This window comes from Gorilla gorilla, chromosome 6 (genome assembly GCF_029281585.2).
Source record: "Gorilla gorilla gorilla isolate KB3781 chromosome 6, NHGRI_mGorGor1-v2.1_pri, whole genome shotgun sequence".
Classification (NCBI taxonomy): domain Eukaryota; kingdom Metazoa; phylum Chordata; class Mammalia; order Primates; family Hominidae; genus Gorilla; species Gorilla gorilla.
In genome coordinates, this window is record NC_073230.2 from 101578512 (window position 1) to 101603887 (window position 25376).

Genomic DNA, 25376 nt, shown 5'->3' on the forward strand with positions numbered 1-25376 from the left:
TTTTTCCTTTACATTCGGAGGTAGGCTTTGCTTTTAGGGAAGAGGGAGGAGAAGGATGGCTGTATAGCCAATTACGAGTTCCACAAAGGGTGTGATGAGAGTGTGGTAGCCAGAGAGAGACATGGGCTCAATGGTGGTTTTTTTTTTTTTCTTGTTTTAACATGGTTGGAACTGATCATGTTTAAATGTCTTTGAAAGAAAAAATATAATCAGAATAGTGAGACCTCTGTGATCATGGGATGCAATGGGACATAAAATATGAGAGATGGGCAAGAATCTCTTCCATCCTAATTGGAAAGGAGGAGAAATGGAACAGGTTGGATATAGGTGAATGTGCAGTTTTGTTGGGGAGTTGAGGAAATTCCCATCTGATGGCTTCTTTTTCTTCCCTGTGAAGTAGGCAGCTGAGTTATCTGCTGAGAGTAAGGGAGGAGCAGAGAGAGGCCAGGAGACTGAATAAAATAGGCAACATAAGGAGAGTTGCCCAGGCAACGCAGGATTTCCAGATGATTTTAAGGGCACAGTTGAGATTGGCTGCTTTCAATTTAAGATTACTGCAATCAGGGGCATTTATGATTTTTTTCCCCTTCAGCTGCACTAGACACCTAGTAAGTTACAGGTGTTAAGAACACAGAAGGATTAATATCTCAGGGGACTTTCTGCCCAGGGGTGATAAAATAAATGAGGCAAAAGAATTGAAGATATTATCAAAAGAGCAATCAGAGTGATAAAACACAGAATCTAAATTAGAAGAAAGTGAAAATAGGGGAGTAGATCTACCAGGAGAAAGTCAAGGGACCAAAGGATCAGAGACACTAAGGTGGCCAAATAAATGATATATTGACCGTGAGTGAGAGAACTGGAAGATAAAGCTCACCAAATGGTCTGGATTTATTTCAGGCTTGGTACAGTTCTAAATGTTGACACAGTCCAGAATGTGAAACGGGAATGAGTGGCTGAAGCAGAATGAAGAGAAAGAATTGATAAGTCATGGTATTGGGAGAGTAAACTCTACAGCCTTGGTCCAATTTGTAAATATAAAGGTGTATGAAATAAGGACTTTTCAAGTTTAAATGTGCATATGAATCTCCCGGGTATTTATTAAAAAGTAGATTGCCATTCATTAGGTTTGGGGTGAGGCTTGAAATTCTGCATTCCTAACAAGCGGATGACCATGTTGCTGGTCTGGAGATCCACACTTTGAGCACAAGGCACGGGAGAATCTTACCATTGACTTCCACATATATTGTCTTCTTTTAAATAATCTTCTATCCCACTTGGCTAAAGGAAGCAGACCTTAGAAGCTAGGTGCCACTTTGTCCCTCCTATTGGCTGGGGGTGAAGAGCCTGATGCAGCTATAAATCCGTTCATAATCTGGACTGAGACAATAAAAACTCCTTGTGAGAAACTGAACTGAGAAATAGAGACTGGGCCTGCCAAGCAGTGTTGGACACTGGAGCTGTAAGGTCCATTTTCCTTGAGTTTAGCACTAAGACAAACTAAAGCCATATGCAAGTTGAAGTTTTGGGAAAGTAGTGATCATGAGGAAGCAGGGGAAGCTGGTTTTTTAGGAAAACAAATGGAGCAGAGGCATAGAAAATTGATGAGAAGGGAATAAGCAGCTCTCGAGTGCTAAGGTCATGATACCTTACTCAACCATCCACCTCCAACATAGCCTCCACGGATATCTGGCCTCTCTGGACTGGCTTTTTGCTTCTCCTCCTCATCTTGGCTAACTCACACTCTCCTTTTGGGTCCTGATTTAGAAGGTTCCTCGAGAAAACTTTTCCTGCCACCTGAAGCTAGTGGGTTTCCTCCCATGTATCTCCATAGCATTCCATTGTGTCCAGTTCACAGCACTTGTCACCATTTATGACAGCCACCATTTGGATACTTACTATTTGTTGGTGTCTTATATATTCTTTATTACTTTTAAAAAAACAGTTAAACGTAGATACTATAGTTCCACTTATTATGATCTTCACTTTTTACATATGAAGGAGCTCAAGAGAGGTTAGATAACTTGTCTAAGATCACATAGCTTGTCAATGGTGGCATCAGGGTTTGAAGGCAGAAACGATCAACCTCAAAGCTTGTGCTCTTAGCCACCGTATCCCTTTTCTCTAGATTCTAATTATGCATCTCTGTTTTCCACTCTAGCTTCAAGACTATGACTATGCCTGTGTCTTCACCACTATATTACCATGTCTGGTAGTTGTCTGGTACATAGCAGATTCTCAAAAGTATTTTGTTGAATGTGGCTGAATGTGAGTGAATAAAGTTATTTGTACCGCCATTCAATCTTCTAAGATAACTGGGTGCAGGATTGCGTAGCATTGCTGTTTTATCAGAAAGTCCTGAGCAAACAAACATGATTTGTAAAATATATAACCTGTAGGTCAGATATGCACCGTACTAATCCTACTCAGTGTTGCAAATTCCAGATCTATGTATCTACATGGTTTGTAGTCCATCCCGTGTCCTAAACTGTTGAGTGGACGCCGGGAATCATGGCTTGGATTCTAAATGTTGTGTGGGTACAACGTTCCAACCCAGATCCTCCCTGCACACAAACGTTTTCAGAGCTCTCTTCAATCTCGGCGCTATAGTGCCCTGAGAACCCAGCGTGGCTGTATATTTATCCATGATTCGAAATGCAGAGTGACGTTGTTACTTTTAACGACCTGTCCACCTCCAGTTGTCTATGCCCTAGAGCCTGGAAGACGAGATTGGTACGCGAAGCGCTGGCTCCACAGCTGCAAACTTGCTTAGTCAGCACCATCACTGGCGGCATGAGTGGACAAGTCTAATAAGTATCTAGCACTGTCGCTTCCTGACTTTCTATAAACACATAAGATCCCTGTCACAGAACAAATCAAGGCAAACATGCAAACAACCCTAAACCAAAATTACCAGTGACTGCCATTCTGTCCTCGTTAAGCGAAGACTGAGGTGGTTAAAGCAGGTTGATTGTTTTTAAGATGCTTTCAGCCAGGTGTAAGGCTATCTGCAGAAATGTGCTTTGCCCACGTGGATCGCATGGACACTAATTACTAAGGGCTAAGGAGCTGAGAAACGTGCAGCCGCGGAGATTGGCCGCCCCACGGGGAATAAGCTGGCACCTCTAGAAATAAAGCTCCGCAGCCAATGCGGCGCCTTGGCCCGCGGGATTGGCGGCCTCGGTTGTGACGCGACCTGGGCGGGCCGACTTGCGACGGAGGCAGCGGGTCCGGGTCGGGGGACCTGAGAAGGAGCCGGGAGGTGATCCGCAGCGCTGCGACGGGACCGCGCGATTCCTCCCCCACGCATCTGGCCCGCGCTCCTGGGCCGCGGCACCGGATCCCGGCGGGGGTGTGGACCCAGGGCCCGCTCTCCCCGGCGCGGCCAGGGCCCCCCAGCGTGCTAGCGCCTAGGGGATGCCGAGGTTTGGCGGGCGCGGGACCAATATGGGCAGGGCCGAGGCGGGATTCTCCCTCTCGCTGTGCCTAGACCGTACTCCTGCTGCGGTTCCGGCAGAGAGCGCGGGGAGAGCAGCGGCGGGAGCTGCGGCGAGCACGCCGGCCCTGGGGTAGATGCAACACATGAGAGGGGATCCAAGTTGCTTGGGTCGGCCCCGGCAGCGACCTGAACCCGCCGCCCTGCGGGAGGGGTGTGCGGAGCGCTGGGCTGTGCTCCGGCAACTTCACTCCTCCCGCCGCCACTGGGGAACGTAGTGGGGGAGACGCAGAAGGCTAGGCGAGGGGTTCTCAATGCGTTCTTCCAAGAAAACTTTTTCTCCCTTGAACATGAAGGAATACGTGCTTACCGTAGAAAATTGGGAAAACATGGGAAATTATTGTGTAAAAAATGGGGGGCGACGTGTGGGAGTCTCTCCCGGGGCGAGGGGACTGCGATTTGCTGTGCTAGCCGGGGGCGAGCGGCGGGCGGTGCTGCCCTGGCGGCCCAGAGGGGCGGAGAGCCACGCGGCGCCAAGGGCTGAGATTTGAGGAAGTGGGAGCTGCCCGGGCGGGGGCGTCCCGCTGAGAGTCTGCCACGCAGTGTTTGTTTCCTTTCACTTCCTGCGGCAGCTGCTCAAGATGAGGAGGTGTGCGGGGACGGGGCGGAGCGGTCGCGTTCCCCGCGTGTGAGCCCCCACCCATCCCTGGCGCCAGCGCTTCCCCGACCACTCGAGTTCGGCTATGCGGAAGCCGTGAGAAGGAGGCTTGCAGTCGTGGACCTGAGACCTCGGGAGGTCATGCTGTCTTGCTTTTAAGTGGCTTGGGGAAAGTGAAGAAACCCCAAAATGGAGGACTTTGCTACCAGGACCTACGGCACCAGTGGCCTGGACAACAGACCTCTGTTTGGGGAGACGTCCGCCAAGGTGAGTGCGGATTGTGACTCCAGACTGGGATGGGGGGTGTGTCTGCCGCCTGCCCTCTGGCGGAGTCCGGGCTGCGTCTTTCTGCGGCTCCTAAAAGCACTTTTAGGGAGGAAGCTGGTTCTGCAATCCCGCTTCCCTCTCAAGATGTTTGCCCGGCCAATCGTCGCCTGCCTTGGGACATGGTTGGCTAAGAGCCTTGAAGCCTGGAGTGGAGAAAAGTTCAGAAAGTTCGGGGTTGTTGGAAGCCCTTCTGGGGAGTGCGGAACCCCCTCCGGAGGGGAGGTTGATTTAGTGGTTGTACAGCTGCACCTCCAGCAGGAGTACTGACCCTCCAGAGACTTCAGGTGTGCGCCCAAAGCTTCCTGAGAGAGCCGAGAAGGGGTGCTTCTGATTCCTGTTTACATAGAACTCATAAGGGTTCATTGCTGAGCAGTGAAGCAGCCAAGCAAGGAAAGGGGAGAGGCTTGAGGTGAGGGGTTCTTGAATGATGGCCTCCATTCCAGGAAGTGATCAAGGGGTCCCTGAACCTGAACAGGCTACCGTACATTATTCTAGGCTTTAAAATGTTTAACACCTTTTAAAAAGGATTAATTATGTGATGTCTTGGGCCAACAATTGAGGAGAGATCTTTTTCTATCGTCAGCATTAACTTCCTGAGTAGTTTGGGCAAGATCTGCCTGGTTTATTTTTTCATCTAAAAGTGGCATTGGTTGGCTGGTCCCAGTGCAGTGGTGTTGACAACTAATTGATCATAGCCCGTTACAGATTTCTTTGTTCCTTCTCCAATCTCCCTGCTTCACTTGACTGGCCTAAAAGAAGGAAAAAAAAAAAGGGGGGGCATTGGTGATCTTTGACCTCTGATAAAGTGCTTTCAGCTCTCGAAAGGTAATGCACGTGTAGAGTCCAGAGCTTCCGGGATTTCTTAGTTTTGGCAGGAGCCCTCCAGCAGACAGGATAGGGAAGTGGTACACCTGGCAGTCTGGGGAATAGCCCTGAATTTGGAAGCTAAGAGGCTGCCACAGGACTACTTTATTTTTTAAACTCCATGTGGATTTTACTTTCTCTTCTCAAAATGTTTTAATATGAAAGCGTTTTAAACTCGATCTCCAGGAAGATGCACCTTGTTCATCTTGTGGCTTTGTATAATCCTAGCCCACAGTGCTCCTGGTTTGAGACGCATTCCTCCTCCAGTAGATGTTCCATCTTAGGCAAACTTTATTGACCATTATGTACTTGACCCTGGGGAGCCAAGGAACCCTGTCAGGTGGAGAAAAAAAACGTAGACAAATGTGATGTGGTTGGATCTGTGCTACGACAGGGACATGTTAGGGTACAGACAAGAACTGGTTGCTTTTGTATGGGAAATTTGTCCATCTGTCCCAAGAACTAAGAGAGTGCCTCCCCAGTGTGCTTCAGCACATAGATTGGGGTTCTGGGTGATCCAGACCTTTGACCTCTTTTAACTCATAGCTCTTGTAATTATAGAGGTAGATGACCTGGTGTAATGGACTTGTCCATTTATGCAGACACTTAGAAATATTGATGTTTTCTGAACAGCTTGGGCCAAAACGTCCAATGATTTCAGTTTCCTATTGCCCATGATCCATTTGAAACCCATTCAAGAACTTTACTATTCCAAATGTATCTTTTATTGCGTACTTACTTACTACAAGAATATATTGCACTGGGATTATTTAGGAAACTTTAGGGCATTGTAATAATAGCTTCAGCTATTCAGAGAAAAAAGTTAATATATATGAATTCCTGATCTCTCAAAATTTCTCCCTTTAGCTCCCTCTGTGAAGTTGACAGGGTGATTGGGCATAGATAAATTCTACAGAATGGAGAAGGGAGAGAGACCCCTGGTCTGAGGTGGGAGAAAACATGTATCTTATAAATGGAGATGCCACATCTGAGAGAGGAGAGGCCTCCATATGTGTTCACAGCAAATGAAGATTTGAGGTCCTGAGGAGGGTAAGGCCCAGGAATGGAGCCTCAATAGTGAAAGGGTAGGACACATTACAGTGGAGCCATTTCCACAGAGGCAGCAACTGCTAGAGCAGGATCCTGGGGACACTGAGAAACCCATTCCTTGCTCTTGTGTGTGGGTGTCTGCAGCTTGCTGTTTTACATGCCAGGAAACGACACAATAGCCACTTCACAGTGGAAACTTGCTGTTAGTGAACTACAAGTTCTGAGAACATCGAGAAAGAATAAAAGCCCAGTTCCTATCCTAGTCTCACAGGTGGTTTCCTGTGCATTTTGTAATCTTACTTGCTTTATGAGAACGGACACATATAGCCTCTCAACTTTAGGTGCAAACTCTAAGGCAAAGAGAACTGAAGCTCAAAGAGCAGAGAAGAGTCTAGAGTATGTTTGTGTTTCCTCAGTGCCAGGCAACATGGTGGGCATTCAGCTTTCCCTTGTTTGATCATCAAATTCCTTTGTGAGATGGGTGTTCTTATTTCTGTTATACAACTAAGGAAGTGGAACCCTCATAGACAGTTACGTGTTCAGTCATACAAGTAGTTTCCTCTGGTAATGCTTCACCAACTCCGTTTCATGAGTTGAATAGTGAAGTCAGTAATTAGGCAGTTTTTGCTTCTCAAAGCGCTCCAGGCATCTGCATACCTGTTGCCCTTTCACAGAAAATAGGGGTTGAAGTGGTTTGCCCCAAGTCGTGAGGTGAGTGAGAGATAATGAAATCTATTATAGAACAATGACTATTAATATATAACTAAGTTGGCCTTGAGCAGCACCCTCTTGGGGAATCCCTGAAGGAACTTTTTTTGCCTTTATGGGTGCTGAGTGCACATAGTGATTTCAGTTACTGAAATCTCAGATTTGTTCAATCTTTAGCATGAAAATTGTTCATTCTAAGTTATTCCTATTTAGGAATAGCTTTACAGACATAGTCATGGAGAGAAAGGCAAAGTGAAACAGTTCTGTATTGTTCCATAAATATCTAAGGGATTTTTTTGTCTTTGAGGCAGTGTCTCACTTTGTAACTCACATCGGAGTGCAGTGGCCTGACCACGGTTCACTGCAGTCTCGACCTGCTGGGCTCAAGCGATTCCCCCCACTTCAGCTTCCTGAGTAGCTGGGACTATAGGCGCCTTCTACCAAGCCTGGCTAACTTTTTTTTTTTTTTTTTTTTTGAGACGGAGTCTCACTCTGTTGCCCAGGCTGGAGTGCAGTGGTGCAATCTCGGCTCACTGCAAGCTCCGCCTCCCAGGTTCATGCCATTCTCCTGCCTCAACTTCCCAAGCAGCTGGGACTACAGGCACCCGCCACCACACCTGGCTAATTTTTTTTGTATTTTTAGTAGAGATGGGGGTTTCACCGTGTTAGCCAGGATGGTCTCGATCTCCTGACCTCGTGATCTGCCCGCCTCGGCCTCCCAAAGTGCTGGGATTATAGGCGTGAGACACCACGCCTGGCCCTTTTTAATTTGTTGCAGAGATGGGGCTTCCTGTATTGCTCAGGCTGGTCTCAAACTAGTGGCCTCAAGTGATCCTCCCACCTCAGCCTCTCAAAGTTCTGAGATTATAAGCTTGAGCCATCGTGCCTGTACTAGGGATTATTGACAAAAAACGAAAGGTGTTCATCTTTTGTAAGAAACATAGACCTCATTCCTTGATACCTATGGAATTTTCATGTTAGGTTGGCTATCTTATGAATCCTAGTTTGAATGCCCAGATGCTTTTTACATCTTTTTTGAACCATTCCTAAGTTTTGTGCTATAGTACTTCTCTTTCAGGTGAAAAATATGGCACAGATACCAAGATGATAAGAAATACCTGAAGTTTCCAAGCCTGTGTTATGGCTTAGCATTTTCTAAAAGAGTGCTGTCCAGTAGAAATATGATGTGAGCAGCCATATATGTAATTTACATTTCTTAGTAGCCATATGAAAAAGTATAAAGAAACAAGTGAAATATTAATAATTTTATTTAACCCCTTATTTCCAAAATATTAATACTATCATTTCAACATATAATCAATATTTAAAAAAAAAATTTTAAACTAGGCATGGTGGCTCAGGCCTGTAATCCCAGCACTTTGGGAGGCTGAGGTGGGAGAATCACTTGAGCCCAGGATTTTGAAACCAGCCTGAGCAACAAAATGAGATCCTGTCACACACACAAAAAAAATCAGCTGGGCATGGTGGCACCCACCTGTGGTCCCAGCTGCAGGCTCGCACCACTGAACTCCAGCCTGGGTGACAGAACAAGACTCTATCTCAAACAAAAAACAAACTGAGATACTTTTACAATTTTTTTGTATGAAGCCGTTGAAATCCAGTATGTATTTTACATTAACAGCCCATCTGAATTCACGCTAGCCATGTTTCAGATGCTCAGTAACCACGTAAGGCTAGTACAGGCTGATGTCCCAAATCCAAAATCCGAAATGCTCCAAAATCCAAAACTTCCTGAGCACTGACTTGATGCTACAAGTGGGAATTTCCACACAAAAGTACTTAACACAAACTTCATTTCATGCACAAAAATTTTAAAAATATAAAATTGTCTTCCAGGCTGTGTGTAAGGTGTATATGAAACAAATTTTGTGCTTAGACTTGTGTCCCACCCCAAGATCTCATTATGTATATGTAAATATTCCAAAGCCCGAAAAAATATCTGAAATCAGAAACGCTTCTGGTCCCAAGCATTTTGGATAAGGGATACCCAGCCATTTCAGACAGCTTAGTTTTAAAGCAGCTGAAATGTTATGGTGATTCCATAACCAAGTTTTTGAAACATTTTTCTTTGTTGTGGGACTTTGGAAGCTTTAATATGCCAGTTTTCATTGTGCCTATAGTTGGTGAGGGTAGATGAGTAGCACTTTATAAACTGTTTAGGTGGTGTGGCCTTTTTAGCCCTAGCACAATGCCTTACTCAATTCTTAACTCCAGCTCCCTAGAGCATTCACTAGATAAGTTTATGCAGAATATACTTTGGGAAACATGGTTCAATGAATCGCCTTCCTCTGCTTTTCCCTCCCATCCTGCCCCCTAGGGTAAACTAAAACCTGAAAATGTTCTCCCCTCTTCTGCCCACAACTACCTTTAAAAGTTTTCTTTAGTACAATTTTTAGTACACAGTTTGGACAGTCTTTCCCACTGTCTTGTGTTAGAAGAGCACTAAATTATTCTCAGGGCTTGCGAGTCAGTCTTGATCTCAACTTGTTAGCTGGCTGTGGTATCATCTGAAGTGAGTTGCAGTCCATCTAGACTGGTGAAACTAGGCGGAGAGGGAGAGAATGGTTTTCTTGAGAAAGCAAAGCAGCATCCCATAGCTAGGGCAAATGAGAAAAGAAGGAACACTCTACACTTGGTGCCATGTAGTGCAAACCAGTTTCTAAATCAGCCCACTCTGTGGGTGGTCACTGATCACAAAATAAGTGACTCATCCTCTAAGAAGGGTGGTGACAGTTCTTGCTCCTTTATTCCTTCTTGGATGTGATATATAAAGTCAATGATTTGGGGAGAAGGTACATACACTGAATTCCTCAGTAGATACCGTAGTGAGAGGGAGGCCCTCTGTGGAGGGGGCAAGTTTAGTGGGCTCTGAGGCTCAGATCTTTGGTTCCAAAGACAAAAGTATCTTCCTTTATCCCCATCCCCCCAATAAAAAAAAAAAAAGAAGAAAACAAAGACGGTGAAAAGCAAGGGCTTTTTATGATTAGTGTTAGTCAAGCAATTCAAACTTGGAGCATTTGGCCTCTGCAAATAATCATGTAAGATTAGAGTTGCTACTTCATGCCATTTTTGTTGTCGCTTGTTTAAGAACAAGGCTCAGTAGGGATGGTAATAAAATAATTTTAAAAAATTCAAAGAAGAGAAAAAGAATAAAGCTATGATTAAGATAGCTGGGTCTGTGCCAGCAGCCCCTTCCTCTGTCTTAGATCTACCAATGCTGTTCTCTGAGAAGTGCAGGCTTTAGTTTATTTCCTCTAGATAGAGCTTCTAGGTGATCAAGCACAGCTGTTTCTCTCAAAGGAGGGTTAGTCACCCAAAGGTGAAACAGTTCTTTCCTCTCCTCTCATTCAGCCTGCCAAAACAACTTTGCCTTTTTTTGTGTGCGCTAGAAAAGTAATTAGGAAAAATAAATGCCATCACTTTTTCTTTAGTACTCTAAGTTTTCTCTCTTCCACCCCTAGATCAGTGGACTGTAATCTCTGGGTGTGGGGCCCAGGCACTGGTATTTCTGGAAGGTCCTCAGGGGATGCTGGTGCATAGGAAGGGTTGAGATGCACTGGCCTTACTCTTGCTCTGTGTAAGCCCAGTCCAGGCTAATACCTCTCCACGGACGCCTTCTTTTAGCTGCCTCTTTGCTCTTCATAAATGTCGTTCTCCTTTCTGCTGTGTCCTCTCTTCTCTAAATATCTGAATTCTGCTCAGTCTGATTCCCTACTTTAGAACCTTCCCTGTAATCCAGTCTCTTCTCACTTTCCTTCTGTGAGCCTGGCTGTCAAAGATGTCCCCTGGCACTTACTCATTGTGCTGTGAGGGACTCATGTAGGTCTTGCCTCCTAACTATCGAATAAGCTCTTCTTTAATGGTAGGTGCCAGTTTCCTCATTTTTGTAGCCTTTTTAGCCCTAGGGACAATGATTTACCAAGTTCTTGATTTCATGTATATTAAGTTTTAAGCAAAGTGAGAATTTAGCGTTATCAAAAAGTAACCTACATTCTTGGGAAATTCTGAGCTCACAGTAGAAGGCAGGGACTGTTTAGAAACCTGGATATGCTAGATATCAAAACAGGAAGTGGTGCTTCAAGCTCTCATGCAATTAAAATCATTTTTCTCTTTCTTTTTCTTTCTGCTAAGCTGTATGTAGCAGAGGCCAGTAGTAAATAAAATATTGTATTAAAAAAAAACTTAAACTGAGGTCTGGTCTCTCAGAAGCTGATGGTCTACTGAGTTTTCTCTGGATGTGATTTTTGCTGGTCTTTGGTAATATCCTTTGCTTACTGAATTGAGTCACTTTTTTCTTCTAGTTGGCTCATAGGCTATGTATGGGTATAGTGACCATATTTTCTGAGTTGCTGAAGGGACATATGGGTGGATAAACCTCGGTGTCCCTGTGAGAATGGTGGAATGCATTTGAAATTGGGGCTGCCATAGAAATTGGGGCCAGGGTGTGAGGCCAGCTCAGCTCTCTCAGCTCTGAGGAACCTGATCTCTCATTGGTAAGATTCCCCCTTAGACATGGTATAAATAGTGCAAATACCATATTAGCTGCCATTTACTGACCCTCTACTGAATGTCAGATACTCTCTTGTAGAGGCTTTCTATGTATTCTCTTCTAATCCTTATTACGACTTCACATGGTAGACATTGCATAAATATGAAAACTAAGGCTTAAAAGTTGTAACTTTTAAAATACAGGTCCACATGTAGCAGTGGAGGTCATGTGTTTGGGAGAGAATCGAGTGTAAAAGTTGTAAAGGGTGGGTGTGCCCGAATTCTCATAAATGCTTTCTCTTGCACATCCCGTGCTCTTGGCACTGTTCAAAGTCTGGTGTTGCTTTGGGAAGTCTCAGAGCAGTAGTACCCATGGGTCATAATTCGCTGCGTCCTAGAGTTAGCCAGTGAGACAGAATGTCTCCTTGCTTTCCACCTGTGTGGCTGCTATACCTCTGGTTGTCTCTAGTGACAGTGCAAGGGGAAGCTCCTGTACAGTCAGCCATGCTGCTCTGAGGGACCCATATTAAATCCCTGGACACAGGGCCTGAAGTTTCTTTATTCAGCTGGGCTCAAAATAAACCTTCTCCCACATTTTGCATCCTCTCGTTATGCTTTTTCCTGGCCCCTTAGGCTTCTGACTGGGCCACTTACAAAGCTGTCATGGTGAGAAGTTGTCGTGATTTGGAAGAAGAGAAGCAAAGTCATTTCTGAGAATCAAACTTTTATTTATGGTATTGGGACCCTTAAGTTTGCTTGAGAAATGCAGAACTTTGGAGGCAAAATTGTGGGATGTGGCTCAAGGGTCTGAATCGCTCAGTCCAGGTAAACAATGGTAGGAAGTAGCACCCTTTGGGCATTTAATACCTGCTCAATGTGTTGCCTTGCTCTTTCCCCATCCCAGGAGAAGACAATCACTGTCTTCAGTGGCCTGAGGAACTCGTGGGTAGGGAGGGTAAGGGATGAGTATAAAATGGGATTGAGCCTTTTATAAAAGGAAGAACAAAGTGCCTGGAGGTATTGTTCCTAGACCAAACTGAGGGTCGGGCTGCTGTTTCTGGTGGCCCAATAATGAGATGCAGTTGAGGAGCTGAATGTTAATAGGTAAGACAATGGGGAAAATGTCCCCAGGGAATTTCAGAGAGCTTCACAGCAGCCCCCACACTACAGGCCCTGAGGCCTGTCAAGGAAAAATGGTTTTGTGGATCAGGTCCTGGACCCCAGTGCCCTGTGTCACAGCTGCTCCAGCTCCAGCTGTGGCTAAAAGGGGCCAAGATATAGCTTGAGCTGTTGCATAAGAGGGTCCAAGCCCCAAACCTTGGTGGCTTCCACGTGATGTTGGGTCTGTGGGTGCACAGAAGGCAAGAGTTTGGGAGCCTCCGCCTAGATTTCAGAGGATGTGTGGAAATGCTTGGATGTCCAGAAGTCTGCTGCAAGGGGGAGCCGTTATGGATTGCATTGTATGCCTGGAAAAGCCACAGACCCTCAGCGCCAGCCTGTGAAAGCAGCTGTGGGGGCTGTACCCTGCAGAACCACAGGGCCATGTGGAGTTGCTCAAGGCCTTAGGAGCCCACTCCTTGCATTAGCGTGGCCTAGATGTGAAACATAGAGCCAAAGGAGGTTATTTTGGAGCTTTAAGACTTAATGACTGCCCTGCTGGATTTTAGACTTGGATGGGGCCTGTAGCCCCTTCATTTTGGCTGATTTCTCCCTTTTGGAATGGGTCTGTTTACCCAATGCCTGTAACCCCCATTGTATCTTGGAAGTAACTAAATTGTTTTTGATTTTACAGGCTCATAGGTGGAAGGGACTTGCCTTGTCTCAGATGAGACTTTGGACTTGGACTTTTGAGTTAATGCTGGAATGAGTTAAGACTTTGTGGGGACTGTTGGGAAGGCATGATTGGTTTTGAAATGTGAGAAGGACATGAGGTTTCGGAGGGCCCAGGGGCTGAATGACATGGTTTGGCTGTGTCCTTACCCAAATCTCATGTCAAATTGTAATCTCCACATGTTGAGAGGCAGGGAGGGACGTGATCAGGTCATGGGGGCAGTTTCTAATGGTTTAGCACCATCCCCCAGTGCTGTCTCATGAACGAGTTCTCATGACATCCGATGGTTTAAATGCATGTGGCAGTTCCCCGCTCCCGCACGCTTCCCCGCTCCCGCCCTCCCCATCTGTCCCCGCTTCCCCTCCTCTCTCTGTCCCCTCCTCCCCCTCCTCTCTCTCTCTGTCCCCCCTCCCTCTCCTCTGTCTCTCTCTTTCTCTGTCCCCCCTCCCCCTCCTGTCTCTCTCTCTCTGTCCCTCCTCCCCCTCCTCTGTCTCTCTGTCCCCCTCCCCTGTTTCTCTCTCACTGTCCTCTCTCTCACTGTCTCTCTCTCTCTGTCTCTTGCTCTCCCTGTCTCTCACTCTGTCTCTCGCTCTCTGTCTCTCGCTCTCTGTCTCTCGCTCTCTGTCTCTCGCTCTCTGTCTCTCGCTCTCTCTCTCGCTCTCACTGTCTCTCGATCTGTCTCTCGCTCTCACTGTCTCTCGCTCTCACTGTCTCTCGCTCTCACTGTCTCGCTCTGTCTCTCGCTCTGTCTCTCGCTCTGTCTCTCGCTCTGTCTCTCGCTCTGTCTCTCGCTCTGTCTCTCGCTCTGTCTCTCGCTCTCACTGTCTCGCTCTCACTGTCTCGCTCTCACTGTCTCGCTCTCACTGTCTCGCTCTCACTGTCTCGCTCTCACTGTCTCGCTCTCACTGTCTCTCGCTCTGTCTCTCGCTCTCTCGCTCTGTCTCTCACTGTCTCTCTCGCTCTGTCTCTCACTGTCTCTCTCGCTCTGTCTCTCACTGTCTCTCTCGCTCTCTATCTCACTGTCTCTCTCGCTCTCTATCTCACTGTCTCTCTCGCTCTCTATCTCACTGTCTCTCTCACTGTCTCACTGTCTCTCTGTCTCACTCTCACTGTCTCACTCTGTCTCTCTCTCTGTCTCTCTCACTGTCTCTCACTCTCTCACTGTCTCTCACTGTCTCTCTCTCTCTCTGTCTCTCATTCTCTCTCTTTCTCACTGTCTCTCTCTCTATCTCACTCTCACTGTCTCACTCTGTCTCTCTCACTGTCTCAATCTCTCACTCTCACTCTCTCTCTCACTCTCTTTCACTCGCTCTCTCACTATTTCACTGTCTTTCTCTCTCTCCCACCTCTCTCTCTTCCCCTCTTCTTCCCCCCTCTCAACCTCTTCTCCCCAGTCTTCCTCATTCCCACCCTTTCCCACCCCCTCATGCTGCCATGTAATATGTAGCTTGCTTCCCCTTCACATTCCACCATGATTGTAAGTTTCCTGAGGTCTCCCCAGCCATGTGGAACTGTTATTCAGTTAAACCTCTTTTCTTTATAAATTACCCAGTCTCAGGTAGTTCTTTCTAGTAGTGTGAGAATGGATGTAAAGGCTTCAAGGGTAGGACTGGGAACCTGAGGAGAGCTGGAGCTTCAAACCACTTCCCGGAGAGAAGCAGGGGCAGTCCACCCAAATTAAGAGGCCATGGAAATACAGTGAAGGCTCAGGTGAGGATAGAAAACATGAGTTTGTAGTAAGCCCAGTTAGTGTGTTATTTCAACTAATATTGATTATCTCTCCTGCTAGCCATCGTGGTTGGCAGAGGGATATGGCCAGGGCCATCACCCAGCCATACGGTGGCACCTTTGTACAATCGTTAGAGTATTTACACCCTGGGTAGTGGGAGCCCTCATAAACATGTGGCTTGGCTTTGTCTGAATTAGAAAAATGTGCTGTTGCCTCTGGGTAGATGCAGGCTGATGCCAGGCTGCAAAACTTGGAAAATGCAACATTGGGCTGAACTTCAGCTATATAGCCATATACGGTGGCCCAAAATTCAACAGTGAACAAGGAAGACATGGTCCTTACCTTCCCAGACCTTCCAAGGTAGAGGAAGAGACAGAGGAGTAAACTGACATTTGTAGTTAGGATAGTTTAAAGACTTCAGAGCAAGGCCTATTGCTGGTATCTAGAAGTGGTTGGAGGTTTGGGGGTGACCTGGAGCTGGGTTTTCAAAGTATCAGAACTGTACCCTGCAAAGCACAGGGGCGGAGCCGCCCAAAACCATGGGAACCTACCTCTTGCATCAGCATGACCTGGATATGAGACACTGGAGCTTTAAAAATTGACTGCCCTGCTGGTTTTTGGATTTGCATGGGGCCTGTAGCCCCTTTGTTTTGGCCAGTTTTTCTGATTTGGAATGTGTGTATTTACCCAATGCCTATACTCCCATTGTATCTAGGAAGTAACTAACTTGCTTTTGATTTTACAGACTCATATGTGGACTTGTCTCAGATGAGACTTCAGACTGTGTACTTTTGAGTTAATGCTGAAATGAGTTAAGACTTTAGGGACTGTTGCAAAGGCATGATTGGTTTTGAAATGTGAGGACATGAGATTTGGGAGGGGCCAGGGATGAAATTATATGGTTTGGCTGTGTCTCTACCCAAATCTCCTCCTGAATTGTAGCTCCCATAATTCCCATGTGTTGTGGGAGGGACCTGGTGGGAGATGATTGAATCATGGGGGCGGTTTCCCCCATACTGTTCTCGTGGTAGTGAATGAGTCTCAGAAGATCTGATGGTTTTATAAGGGGTTTCCCCTTTTGCTTGGCTCTCAGTTTCTCTCTTGCCTGCCATCATGTTAAGACGTGCCTATCACTGTACGCCATGATTGTGAGGCTACCTCAGCTATGTGGAACTGTGAGTCCATTAAATCTCTTTTTCTTTACAAACTACCTGGTTTTGGGTATGTCTTTATCAGCAGTGTGGAAACTAATACAGATGAGTAATCGAAATTGGGAGTAGCATTTTAACCATGCCAGAGTTTGCTTTTTTGGGAAATGAGTTGACATTATGCCTTTGGGATTTTTTTATGGACCAATATAAGAAATGATTGTGTATGAATTATCTATATTTTCTGTGTCCCTAGATTTGTTCCGACCCATGGGACAAATTCTTTTTAGAGCCAGGAGAATTTTGACTCTAATTATCCAGTATGCTTACTTTTATTATTAGTTAGAACTTAAAATTCTGTTGTACTTCCCACTTGGCTGTCAGAAATCTTCATACAAACATTTGCGTTTAAATGAGAAATGTTAAGACAATTTTTTTTTTTTTTTTTTTTTTTTAAGATTCTCATTGTATCCAGGCTGGAGTGCAGTGGTGTGATCCTTGCTCACTGCACCCTTGACCTCCTGGACTCAAGTGATCCTCCCACCTCAGCCTCCCAAGTAGCTGAGACTACAGGCACATGTCATCAAACCCAGATAATTTATATATTTTTTTTGTAGATACAAGGTCTCAGTATTTTTCCCAGGTTGGTCTTGAATCCCTGAACTCAAGTGATCCTCCCACCTTGGCCTCCCAAAGTGCTGGGATTACAGGTGTGAGCCACCATGCCTGGCCTTTGTAAATTCTTTAGCTTTTTTCCCCCCCATTCCACCATTCCCCAAAGCCTTTTTGAAATTTTGTCTTGGTCTTTTTATTGTCGGTTAGTTAGGTTAGGGTTTTATTATAGTAGCACATGCCCTTGAAATTCATTTTGGAAGTAGGCAAAACATTGCCATGGAAATGGAAGGCTGAATACAATGTTGCTTGTAAGCATTCCAAACTGTTTAGAACCAGGATATTTCCAGGGAGCTGAGGAGCTGAGGGCAGAGCTAGCTTTTGGTTATTTGGGATGTTATTGCCAGTTTCCTCCCAGGGCCATTGTTACCACCTGATCATTTGAGTTTTAGTTTCTCTAGCAGATGCTGGCTAATGACTGACCAGGCAAGTATAGGGGTTCTCTGGCTTTTAATCACTAGGGGATTAGTCCTTCTCTGGCCCAAGTGCAGTCTGGTGATTCAGAACCATAAAGTGTAAGAACTGAAAGGGACCAGGTATCATTTAGCCCAGTCGTCTCATTTGATAGAGTCAAATGGGTTAAGGAATCCTTTTGAGGTTACAAAGCTAGCTAGTGGCAGAATGAGATGAGAACCTTGGTTTCTAGACTGTGTTAAGGTCTGTATTTATTAGTTTAAGGACTGTTAGACCTTTTGAACTGTTCATTACACTTGTCTTTTGTGAACAGCATTGGATAGGAGATTTTTTGCCATTACCTAGCCGTGTGACCTTTGGCAAGTCAGTCTTCTGGAACCTAGTTACCCATTGGTAAATGGAGATAACATACTCCTTACTTGCTTTCCACCATTCCAGATACAAACCAGTTGCATATATCTCCATCTTTTTCTCCTTCCTCATTCTAAAGGAAGACAAAGACATGAATCCGTCAGGCCCAGGCTCTTCACTGTGCATTGCATTCCAGCTCTTTTCCTCTCAGCTCTCATGAAACTTGGTCAACAATCTCCATTTGTCCCATTGATTTTTTGTAACAGCAATGCTTTTGTTCTCCCATGGGTCTTTGTGGAATTCCTTTCATGAACCATCTTTCCTTTCCTTTTCATCTGCTAGTCTTCCTCAGGGTTTTGACTTCTCTGGTAGTCTCTCCTTGACTGTCCAAGATAGCTCACTTTCTGTCTTCTTAGTGCCCTCCTGAACTCTGGATAGTGTAAACTTCTGGAAGGTAGAGATGTTTTTATTCACTTTTGTATTTGCATCTGAATTATAGTAGATAATGTTTAAATGCATAAATATATGACTTACAAGATGATATAGGTGAAATCTCAACTATATATATACATGTATGTATGCACACAACGTCTGTCTTTATGTTCATGTATATATGAATTCAGACTATCTCTAAACCTGTTGCAGAATATTTTGTCTCTGGGAAGGAAATCCTAAATCTGTATCCTGTCCTCTCAGCAGGCAAGGATCCAGGCTAATTGCCATCCTTTGTCCTGTCAAGCTTCCTTGTGGAGTGAAAATAAGCCACAGTACAAAGTTTAAAATTCTGGTAGGAGAGACAAGTTATGGTAGGTAGAACTAGAGTGAAAATAAAACTGGGGAGGAGACAGAGCTAGTTTCTGTGAGAAGTAATTGAGTTAATAGAGACTAGCTGTAGAAGTAGAAATAATGAGTTTCAATTTATTCCATAAACAGCAAAGTTTAAGTGTAATACTCACTTTTCTCCATGTACTCTAGCTCCAATTTGGAGCATATTATTCCCCAAACTGTCCTTTGAAGTGTTAATTAACTAGCTATTTAATTATTCTCTATTATCCTCTTTGGAGATTGGGAGTTAGAAGAGCTGCTAAAACCCTGAAAAATAATCTCTAGGCCCAGGGAAGGAGCTGTACCCTGTGATTTGAACTTAATATTTAAAAATGGCTTATTTTAGACTAAACTTTAGAGCACAGCCTCTCCATTTTAAATGTGCACATAAATTACCAGATCCTGTTAAAATGCAGATTCTGATTCAGTTGGTCTCAGTGAGGCCTAAGATTCTGCATTTCTTGCAGTTCTCTCAGGTGAGGCCGATGTGCTGGTTCATAGACTACACTTTGAGTAGCAAGTTTAAAACAGAGAGCATTAGAAGTAGGAGGGCTTCTGAAGTTAACTCTGCATACCTGAATTCATGGTTGATAGAAGGTCTTGGCTTGGAGAAAGAAAATATTCTGAGAAACACTTCTGCCATGTCCGAAATAGTTCATCCCGTCTTGGGAATCCCAGAGGGGACCACTACATTATAACAATAACTGATATTCATGAAAATCTGTTGGAATTCTGTTCAGTGACTATCTAAAAGGTAGGCAGGAAAGTATTCATTAAAGTTTAGATATATTTTCATCAGGATGATTAAAATCAGTTATATGGAGAAATCCAACAATGTGGAACAAAGTCACCTATGAGGAAATCATTCTTGAAAGGTAAGCACATAGTGTAGTACTTCGCTAATAGGCTTTTTGAGGTGTCATCTGCCACTTGACATCTTTGTCTAGACCAGCACTAGCACTCTAGGTTATTCCTTGGGTGAGAAGCATAAATAGTGAAAGGAGGCCTGGCATTGAATTTTGTCTTTATCACTTAATGGTATTGAGATCTTGGGAAAGTTCTCAGTTTCCCTGAGCCTGTTTTGCTACCTGTGAAACAGTCATATTACCATTTCATCCCAGAATTTTTAAAGAGAGGATTGGTGAATGTGCTTGGCATAGTTAATATCCTTTTACCATTATTTTTCTCCTACTTTGATCCTGGTAGGCAACTTGCTGTGTGTCATTTGGCAATTAGTAATATATTGGCTTGACTTCTATTGGTGGGAGCTGTTGTGAGGTATGCAGTGCTTCATTTTGGAAATCCCTGGTGCTCAGAGAGCAGCAGATATTCTTGCTTCTCAAAAACAGTGGGGCTCCCATGGATTTTGTCTCTCTACACATTTTATGTTAAACACACACTTATTTGTCCCATGTGGGAAGAAGTTAAAGTGAGCGGTGACTTGTCCCTGGGTCCCTTTCCTAACAAGTGGTCCTAAGTTCAGGCTCCTGTGTGCTGTGTAGGCTTCTCTAGCTGAGGTCGTGGTAAGATCTCTTCTGAGTCCTCTGGAGTTAGGGTGTGGCTGGAGTCCAGTATCTTTTGTTCTGTAACCTTTCAGTTGCAGTGGCCTTGGGTCTGGAGAGTTGTGATTTGTCCTTGGTTAGATCACACACATCCAATACTTGGCTTTCTTACTCTTTCCCTCCCAATTTTGCCTGACTCTTAACTTCTGTGGGTTCTTATCCTTAAAAGGTGACTACTTGGAAATGAGAATTCGGTTGCTGCTCTGTGATTGTTCCTGTGTCCTTCCCATCTCTGAGGTTTTGTTTATTGGCGGCATGTTCCATATCCTGCTGTTCTCTGCTCAGACCATTATCAAAACAACATTTAAGACGACTGATTCGTTAAAGACTCAGCTTTGACTTCTCAGAAATAAGACTGCATGTCACTATCATACTTTACCTTTTTAGTAGTACCTGAAACTACTTCTAACCAGTGACCTGGATTTAGGAATCTCTGGTTTCAAAATTGCTTCTAACTTGCTATGACTCTTAGAAAATAATTTAACCACACTGGGCCTAAATTTACTTTAACCTGTAAAATTAGGATTGGATCAGTTTTTCAAACATTCTTTGTTGGTTGGGGTGGGATGGGAATGACAAGAAAGCTCAGTAGGTAGGTTCTTCATTCAACCAATATTTTGTTTATATACTAAAGCCTTTCACTATTAAATAACTTGGAAAAACTACTGGACTGGATGGTCTCTTAAGATTCCAAGTGCCAAGCCTTGGCACTCTAGGACCCATCCCTTTTAACAGTAGCATCTCTTTTTTAGACTAGACAAGGATACCTAAGCTGTATTACAAATATAGTTCCAGACACATCATGGTACTCTACATCTAGTCCGGTTCCTGATACCTTTAACCAATGCTCTGGCCTGGCCATTCCTGCAGTGCCTGTCCTTCTCCTTTGGCTCATGCTATCCTTAGCAGCACATGCATTATTTGTAAGCCTCCCTTACCCATTTGATACTACCCAATCAAGACTCTAGTATAAATGTTCTGTCCCTTCAAGAAACCTTCCCCAGTTGGCCATTTTCCCAAAGTACATTTTCCACTCTTATGGCTCAGTACACTTTGCTTTGTCTGGTAGTTTTATGTGTAAAGCTCAGAGAAGGACTGGATCTTGGGTTTCTTTATTGTAAACCATCCAAATGCCTTGCATTGTACTATACTGAAGGTAACATGGGTCCAAGTCATATGGCTTAAAAATTCTTTTCTCTTTCAGGATCGAATCATCAATTTAGTTGTTGGCAGCTTAACATCCTTATTGATTCTAGTAAGTATCCTCATTTTGTGCCTCACCCAGGCTCTTAGCCAGTTTTGAAAACTTTATCAATTATGGTTAACTTTCCAAAAAAAGCTAAATAAGTGCTTTTAATTTTATTACCACAAAATTGCAGTTGCTAATTGGAGTAGCTAATTTAATTCTGCCCCACCCCCATGTTGAATATGTGAAATGGTACAAGTCAGACAACTTGGTTTTAAGATAATTGAGTTTACCATGTTTTGCCTAGTAAATTTGTAAAAATGTCAGTGGCTAGTAGCCACTTCCTTCTGTCATCTACCATAATTCCCCATTTCTATTTTGTTCCTAAAGAACATATCCATTACCCTTTGGTCAAGTTTTAAAAGATTTGGTCACAGTGTATAGTAGTTTTACTGTATACATCCTGTATACAGTATACATCTGGGAGCTCTTACAATAAAATTTTTAAAAGCTGTATTTTCCATAGTTTGACATTTTTCTGGCACATTAAATTTAAGAGAATTTTTTTCCATGGCTTCTTAATGAAAAGATTGCATATAATGCTGCATCTGTTAGAAACAGAACTACACAATATTAGAAGTCTTTCAGTGTGTTTCATAATGTTATAGCAAAACCAGCTTTGATTATATTCATTTTGCTAGAAATATTTAAAATAACAAAATGGCTAGAACTTTTTCCAGCAGAATCATTAATCCTGGGAGTGAGGTTTAGTTAATGAAGTTATTTTGGGATCAGCTAGTATTACTGATGTTTTCTCTCCTTTCATAAGTAAGGGAAAGTTTAGAAAAGAAGTACTAAAATAACTCGAACATATTTATAATTACTGTATTAACATTCTAGAAAGCAAACTTGGTGGCAGATGTAATTTTATAACATGAAGCATTTTGTAGTACTGTTGCCTAGACTCCAGTTGGTAATTACCAAGTCTTGGAATTACTATTAAGGCCTTACATAATTTCTCTTCATACAGGTAACGCTGATAAGTGCTTTTGTTTTCCCTCAACTACCTCCAAAACCGTTGAATATATTCTTTGCTGTCTGCATCTCTTTGAGTAGTATTACTGCCTGCATACTTGTAAGTACTGTTGAGAATTTAAACAGTGTTCTTGAGGGTTTAAGTTGCAATGCACAGGACAAAAATTTTCAGCCTTGGGTCTATACAAAAGGGTATCTCTTAATTATATCCTCATCCTCCCCCTAAAAGTATGTTAGAATTCTCAATAAAATCTGAGTCTTCTCCTTTTCTCCTAAATCCCAAAGTTGTAACCCCAAAGAGAAATTCCACTTCCTTGATAGCTTAAAAAAAAAAAAAAAAAATTAGTGGAAAGACGTAGGTGGCCAAAGATTTTAATTTACTTAATTCATCTTCACTCAAGGACTACGTAAGGGCCAACAGTCTTTGGGAAATGCCAGTTACTGCTAAGGGAAGAGATAGAGCACTCTGGATTTAATTCTAATTATTACAAAATTAGTTTAATCTACATGTTTGTCTTCCACAATGGAGGTATTAACACCAAAACCTCCTGGGAAATCTAAAGCTGCAGTTGTTGTAAAAATGTTTGATTTACTGCAAATGTTTCTTTTATGGTGAAGAAACAAAGATGGTGGTGGCTCCTCAGTGTTCATTCATTAGTTGGCTACATTGTTTCATGTTCCTTTAGAGGCAGAATCAAAAGAAAAAACAATTAATAGTAATTTGCTTATCTGAGTTAAAATTAAACCAGGAGACATCTCCAAGTGTTCTCATTCACTGATCCTGCTATATACTCCCATGACCCGAAAAAGAACTAGCCCATCCCACTTTGGGAGCTTTCCTGTTCCCCTAGTTTGAAGCCTAAAGTGACTAACAAACAATGAACTAGTTTAATCCAAATATATTAATTATGGAAGCCCTATTTTACAGTCTGAACCAACTGTATGAATCATGAGTCTAAATGTTGTCTTCCTTTCCTGTTAAGTAGTATGCCCAGGTATATGTTCTTGGATAGCTTGCCAGATGACTGGTGGAGTATACAGGTGTGAATATAGAGGAAAGTAAACTGAGAAAGTAGGAATAAGTATGATCTTGGATGTGGAAACTCAGAGTAAGAATTAAATTCTGGCTGTACTGGTCTCAGGAATGTAGAGACCTCAGAATATGGAGAATGTCTGTCTCATTTAGGGGAATAAACAAATACTAATGAAATTTGAAATTGGTAGAGAAAATGTTATATTTTAAATTTTAATTTATAAATTTTAATTCTTCTTTTAGATCTACTGGTATCGACAAGGAGACTTAGAACCAAAATTTAGAAAGCTAATTTACTATATCTTATTTTCTATCATCATGTTGTGTATATGTGCAAACCTGTACTTCCATGATGTGGGAAGGTGAGGCTGCCAAGGAGAAGTACTTACCAGGACTCTTCATAAATGATACATTAGGACAGTGAGTAATTTTTGGATAAGGTATGCTGAAGAATCTCCTGCAGAAGTCTGATACATGATTTTCATGTTAATTGTAAATGTTAATTCCCTCTTGCAAGGGAGATGTATCCTAGATCACTTTGCTTTTTCTTTAAGGAGCTGATGTTGCACCTAAACATTCCAACCCTTAAAGCTAAAACAGCACAAAAAAATTTCACTTTTGAAATGAAATTTTTATAATTGTATGGCAAAAGGCTATGTAAAAACAAATCTTGCATTTTAAGACAAATATTCTTTTATTTCTGTTAAACTGAATATACAATTGTTCCCTAGGCAACCAACTTTTGCTTATAACTACAATTTAATTTCACGTTGACAAAACAGTGAAAAGACAACTTTGTGAAGATCTAATTACAATAATAAATAAAATAATTTATACAAGGTTTTTTTTTTTTTCTTGACTTTTCTATAGGGGTCATATTCATTAAAAAGCCCAAAAGGCTACCTTTGCCTTAACCCTTCTGTAGTACAGGAATGATTCTTAGATTTGTTTCCTTTTGTTATAGAAGCAAATATTGTTTTTTTAAAATTGCCTGAGATGAGAGGTTATATTGTACCCCACCAGCTAACACACTAAGTGGATGACAAACTATTCTCTCAGTAATTTATATAGCAAAACATCTAATAAATGGTCATGGTATCAAGGGTAGGTAACATTACTTCCTTCCTCATTTAGTTTTACTTCAAAGTGCTAACTTTGTAAACTAATGACAGTGGTTTCTGAGGGGGTGAAAACTGCTTAGATTCTGGTGGGTTTTGTTACTATGCTTATCCATATTCCCTTTAAAAGTAACAAAAAACCTGTAGTGAATTTTAACTTTTAATGCTTTCCTGTTGACCCTGCCTAAATCAGCTCCCACTGCCAGCAATGGGTTAACCAAATGTAACCACCACAAGACCTCCTCCTAGGTCTCTATACTTGTATGCTGGTCAAGTCTCAAACTTAGTCTTCTTGAACGTCAGAAGATCACTGGTAAGCTCTAGACCATGTTGAAAAGACTCATCTGAACTACAACCAGGCTTACTTGAGAGGAGACAGTGCCATGTCTGACCTTTAGAGAAACTGTATTTTAAACCACAGCAGTTAAGCTTTCGTGATTCTAAACTTTTCTTAGTGGCTGAAGTGAATGAAATTCCTTATTCCCATGTAACATTAAACAGGGATTTATGCTTAAAACTCCCAGCCTCCACTCAACTACATACCTGTCATAAAACTCAACCTCAGATGATGTGTTTAAAGGAGGTAAAAAGTCATAGCAGCAACAATGTGTGTGGCTTAAGCACTGTGGCTATTTAAATTGGTAAATTAAGCCTCTTGGGGGTTGCTCCTATTTCTTTGAAGAGGTTGTAATTAACAGTGTGCCTTCTTTGCTTGAACTGCCTATTTCTAAGAATTATTCTAATGACAGTTTACCAAATCTTCAACATCCTTTGAATCTTCTGAAACAGGACTGCCCAAGGATGATCCAATGATATTTGATTCTTCCTGATGATGTTGGAGTATGGGATCTGTAATGAGTTTCAAGTTAGTCTTAAATGTATATATTTATTCTCTAATCCATGTCAAGAATTTAAGGTAT

At 43.0% G+C, this 25376-nt stretch overlaps 2 protein-coding genes across 18 annotated transcripts in view; one reads left to right on the forward strand and one right to left on the reverse strand.

The window, feature by feature from the left end:
• The first annotated feature begins 3198 nt into the window (after positions 1–3198).
• Positions 3199–24179, forward strand: TMEM243 (transmembrane protein 243). Of its 5 annotated transcripts, none has more exons than XM_004045683.5 (5): positions 3199–3425; positions 4069–4361; positions 21289–21339; positions 22301–22405; positions 23582–24179. In XM_004045683.5, the coding sequence occupies exons 2-5, from the start codon at positions 4284–4286 to the stop codon at positions 23702–23704; spliced, it is 357 nt and encodes a 118-aa protein (XP_004045731.3). In that variant the 5' UTR covers positions 3199–3425; positions 4069–4283; the 3' UTR covers positions 23705–24179. The 5 variants fall into 5 exon arrangements, with proteins under 5 accessions (XP_004045731.3, XP_018886861.3, XP_018886860.1 ...); XM_019031316.4 differs by having other exon boundaries at positions 3199–3262; XM_019031315.3 differs by lacking the exon at positions 23582–24179 and having other exon boundaries at positions 3199–3262; positions 22301–23575.
• The window catches only part of DMTF1 (cyclin D binding myb like transcription factor 1), a 43953-nt gene continuing 42590 nt past the window's right edge, over positions 24014–25376 (reverse strand). For all 13 annotated transcript variants that reach the window (XM_055346865.2, XM_019031306.4, XM_004045679.5 and 10 more), the window contains one exon: positions 24014–25305. In XM_055346865.2, coding sequence (XP_055202840.1) covers positions 25207–25305 — 99 coding nt within the window. In that variant the 3' untranslated portion in view covers positions 24014–25206. The remainder of the gene's footprint in view (positions 25306–25376) is intronic.

Bases quoted from the DNA above. Each gene is read 5' to 3' on its own strand.
- TMEM243 (XM_019031315.3), top strand. From the start codon at position 4,284: ATGGAGGACTTTGCTACCAGGACCTACGGCACCAGTGGCCTGGACAAC. The intron at 4,362-21,288 runs GTGAGTGCGGAT...TTTCTCTTTCAG, and splicing joins TTGGGGAGACGTCCGCCAAG to GATCGAATCATCAATTTAGT. The intron at 21,340-22,300 runs GTAAGTATCCTC...CTCTTCATACAG, and splicing joins TAACATCCTTATTGATTCTA to GTAACGCTGATAAGTGCTTT.